The sequence below is a fragment of the Sinocyclocheilus grahami genome, unplaced genomic scaffold (genome assembly GCF_001515645.1).
Source record: "Sinocyclocheilus grahami isolate Dianchi unplaced genomic scaffold, SAMN03320097.WGS_v1.1 scaffold309.1, whole genome shotgun sequence".
In the NCBI taxonomy this organism is placed as follows: Eukaryota; Metazoa; Chordata; class Actinopteri; order Cypriniformes; family Cyprinidae; genus Sinocyclocheilus; species Sinocyclocheilus grahami.
The window spans coordinates 24428-28921 of NW_015505488.1; the positions used below are offsets into that span (position 1 = coordinate 24428).

Consider the following 4494-nt stretch of genomic DNA (forward strand, 5'->3'; position numbering starts at 1 on the left):
GTCTCCCTGACATGCTGCTTCAACACTAACTGCGGTTACTGAAACCACGCCTTCTTTCTTTGCGTGCACATTTGGGCGGCATTATGCTAATATTTCCACATAGTGACGTAGATATGTGGGGGCGTGTTAGAACGAGCTGTTTTAGGGGGGCGTGGCAGAGTCTTAACTTTGATAAAGAATATCTCTTTGGTTTTGAGACTTTAGTCTTTGCAACTTCAGGGATCTTATCTATGCACAATCAGCTTGTAACACTCCAAAGAGAAAGGAGAACTTGAAATCGCATCATGTGACCCCTTTAATATTTTGAATTTCAATCTAATTTTAAAGTTTTAGTAATTTTGTAATATTGTAATTTCTATTATTATTATTTTATTTTTAATATGTCTATATAGTTTTCATTCATTTTTATTTGTTTGATTTATTTTATATATTTTTTTGTTGTGCATCAGTAATTTATTCAGTAAATGTGCTTTCCATCATAGTGCATAATGCACGGTTTCTTACCAAATAAAAAAAAATCAGTTTTTATTGCACAATTTAAGATTTCACGTGCATTTTGCATACCGGTGTTGTTTATGCAATATGCCAAAATTTGCATGAAAATATGTGGGTGGAAATGCGAGATCTGTGACGATCAGCGCAGAAAACAACAGGAACTTCTAGTCTGTGAAAAGCTGAAGTAAGCAGCACTGAATGAAGCACGCTAGTGTCCGAGTGTGCACTAGTGAGGGTGTGCTGGAGACGCACCGGTGAGCGAGACGGCGGCCGGCAGACGGAACACGGCCTGCTGACCCTGCGGTGACGAGGACGCTGTGATGCTCTGACCGAGAGAAATTGCAGGAGTCCCGGGAGCAAACGGAGAGCCTGGAGACACACGCAGAGAAAACACACTGAGGACAATACACAGAGAGCACGAGCCGGCTCTGATTCTGCAGCATTATGCAGCTGTTACCACCATGTTTATTTCAAACGCACAATGCTTTTGTTTTAAAGAAAGTAATACTTTTATTCATCAAGGACGCATTAGATTGATCAAAAGTGACAGTAAAGACATTTATAATGTGACTAAAGATAAATGCTGTTCTTTTGAACTTTCTATTCATCTGTGAATCCTGAAAAATAAAATGTATCAGAGTTTCCACCAAAATATTAATGTTTTCAACATTGATAATAATCAGAAATGTTTGTCGAGCAGCAGATCAGCATATTATACTGATTTCTGAAGATCATGTGACACTGAAGACTGGAGGAATGATGCTGAAAATACAGCTGCGCATCACAGAAATACATTACACTTTAACAGAGATTCACACAGAACACAGCTGTTTTACATTCTAATAATATTTCATTATTTTTACTGTATTTTTGATCAATAAATGCATCAGACGGATCCTGCTCACGTCTCACAGCTGCGCTCGTTCTCATCACGTGACTCTGAATATTCAGTACACAATACACAGTAAGAGCTTATTGTTATTCAGATTGATATCACGAAGTGCTTGTCTCCTGAAGAGCATGATACACCCAATACTTCATGTGATGATGATGATGAAGATGCAGCTCATGAGCAACATCCCCTGACCTAGTGACAGCGAGATGACTCAAAATGATTTAAAATAAGACAAAAAAAACATTAACTTTAACTCTCTCGATGCATCTCTGTCTTTTAAGTATCAGGAAAACGGGGATATATATATATATATATATACTGTATATAAGGATTTTAAAAGTGTGACTTCTAGAGCTGGAAAAGTCACAGATATTAATGAAATCTAAAAACATCATAGGCATTTTTACTATGAATATTATTTTACTAGTTTTGCTAAGGTCTAAAACATATTAAAATGTAGAAATTGTCCTTAAACTTAATTCTTATCCAGTAAATCGCAAATGACTGAAAGTCATAGAAATTAATTAAGTCTGAAAACACCATGGATATCTTTTTAAAACAAATATAAATTTTTCAGGTTATGCAGAAGGTTAAAACATTTGTAAAAATATATAGAAACTGTGAACATAAACTTTTTAAAAATCCTTCTTCTTAATTCTTGTCAAGTAAATCACACATGACTGGAAGTTTTGAATGTTTTCCAGGAAATCACAAAAGACTAGATAGGCTAAGTCTTGAAAATTCATTGGTTAAAAAGGCGAGAACATTTATCTCTTAAATTTAAATGTTTAAAATTTTTAATTTTTGAACAGCTTTACAGGTGACCTCTGACTGACCCCTGACCCCACACGCACACACGCGCACACGCACACACGCGCACACATACTCGCACTCTCACACACACGCACACACACTCACACACACTCACACACACACACAGACTGGAAGTTTTGAATGTTTTCCAGGAAATCACAAAAGACTAGATAGGCTAAGTCTTGAAAATTCATTGGTTAAAAAGGCGAGAACATTTATCTCTTAAATTTAAATGTTTAAAATTTTTAATTTTTGAACAGCTTTACAGGTGACCTCTGACTGACCCCTGACCCCACACACACACGCACACACGCGCACACGCGCACACATACTCGCACTCTCACACACACGCACACACACTCACACACACTCACACACACACACACACACACACTCACATCCCCAAAGATGCATTTATTTGCATTTCAAAAATCTGCCAAAATTTAAACCTTTTAAAAATATATTTTAAAATGTAATGTGTGATCCATTTTTAGCTTCATTTTTCCAGTCATCAGTGTCACATGATCCTTCATAAATCATTCTAATATGCTGATTTTCTGCTCATTTTTTATTGTTGTTTAATTATTAATAATGGTTCTTGGTATTATAAATATTAAAAACCGTGCTACTTTTTTTTCAGAATTCTATGATTAATAGAAAGTTAATTTATCTGAAAATGAACTATTTTTTTAATGTGACTCTGAAGAATGGAGTAATAGCTGCTAACACACACACTCTCACACTCTCACACTCGCACTCACACTCTCACTCGCACACACACTCACACACACACACACACACACTCACTCGCACACGCACACACACTTACTCACACTCGCACTCACACTTACTCACACTCGCACACTCACTCACACTCGCACACTCACACGCACACACACGCGCGCACACACACACACTCACTCACACTCACACACGCACACGCACACACACTTACTCACACTCGCACACTCACTCACACTCGCACACTCACTCACACTTGCACGCACTCGCACACACAGACTCACACTCACACACTCACACACACACGCACTCTCGCACACACAGACTCACACTCACACACTCATGCACGCACACACTCACACGCACTGGCACTCGCACACACACGCTCACACTCACACATTCATACACACTCGCACACACGCACTCACGCACGCACACTCACACTCACACTCACTCACTTTAACACAGACACACATGCACTCACACTCACTCACACACTCACGCGCACTCACACACGCACACACACTCACTCACGCACACACACACACACGCACGCACACACACTCACTATAACACAGACACACACGCACTCACACTCACTCACACACTCACGCGCACTCACACACGCACACACACTCACTCACGCACACACACACACACGCACACGCACGCAAACGTACACTCACACTCGCACATACACACACACACTCATACACACTCACTATAACACAGACACACACGCACTCACACTCACACACTCACTCACTCACTCACACACGCACGCACGCACACACACTCACTATAACACACGCACTCACACTCACACTCACTCACACACTCACACACACTCACTCACGCACACATGCACACACACACACACGCACGCACACACTCACACGCACACTCACACGTACACGCACGCACTCACTCACACTCGCACATACACACATACACACACACTCACACACACACACTCACTATAACACACACACTCACGCTCACACACACACACACCTGACATGAAGGTGAATCCTGCGGGCAGCTGCATGAGTCCTGCGCTCTTCAGCAGTGTGCCGTTGGCTCCGTTCCCGCTGACGGTGGGTGGAGTGCTGCTGCTGGCGACGCTGGCCACAGTGAACACCGGCTTCAGAGCGTCCTGTGAAGACGAGCAGCGCTGATGAAGAGCATCATCACACCATGAACACTGCAGCGGAGCGATACAGACACATTCACAGATTGTTAGCTCCAGCTACAACGCATGAAGATTTACATCATGATTTTCTATACAATACACAGTTCAGTAGCCAATTTTTATTCGTTTATTCAGTGTAACTTATTTTATGTTTTTCTAAGATTAGATTTTTATTAGTTTTAGTTTTTAATCTAATATTTATATTATTACATTTCTTACACACACACACACACACATGAACACAAACACAAACACACTCACTCAAACACACACAAACAAACACACATGAACACAAACACAAACACACACACTCACACAAACACAAACACACAAACAAACACACATGAACACAAACACA

The 4494-nt window shown here is 40.6% G+C and overlaps 1 protein-coding gene across 1 annotated transcript in view; it reads right to left on the reverse strand.

Annotated features, from left to right (window-relative positions):
* The window catches only part of LOC107601626 (serum response factor-like), a 41354-nt gene that overhangs the window by 6546 nt on the left and 30314 nt on the right, over positions 1-4494 (reverse strand). Inside the window, exons 3-4 of the mRNA XM_016293876.1 lie at positions 3959-4100; positions 748-864 (exon numbers count right to left, since the gene is read on the reverse strand). Of these exons, the coding sequence (XP_016149362.1) occupies positions 748-864; positions 3959-4100 (259 nt within the window). The remainder of the gene's footprint in view (positions 1-747; positions 865-3958; positions 4101-4494) is intronic.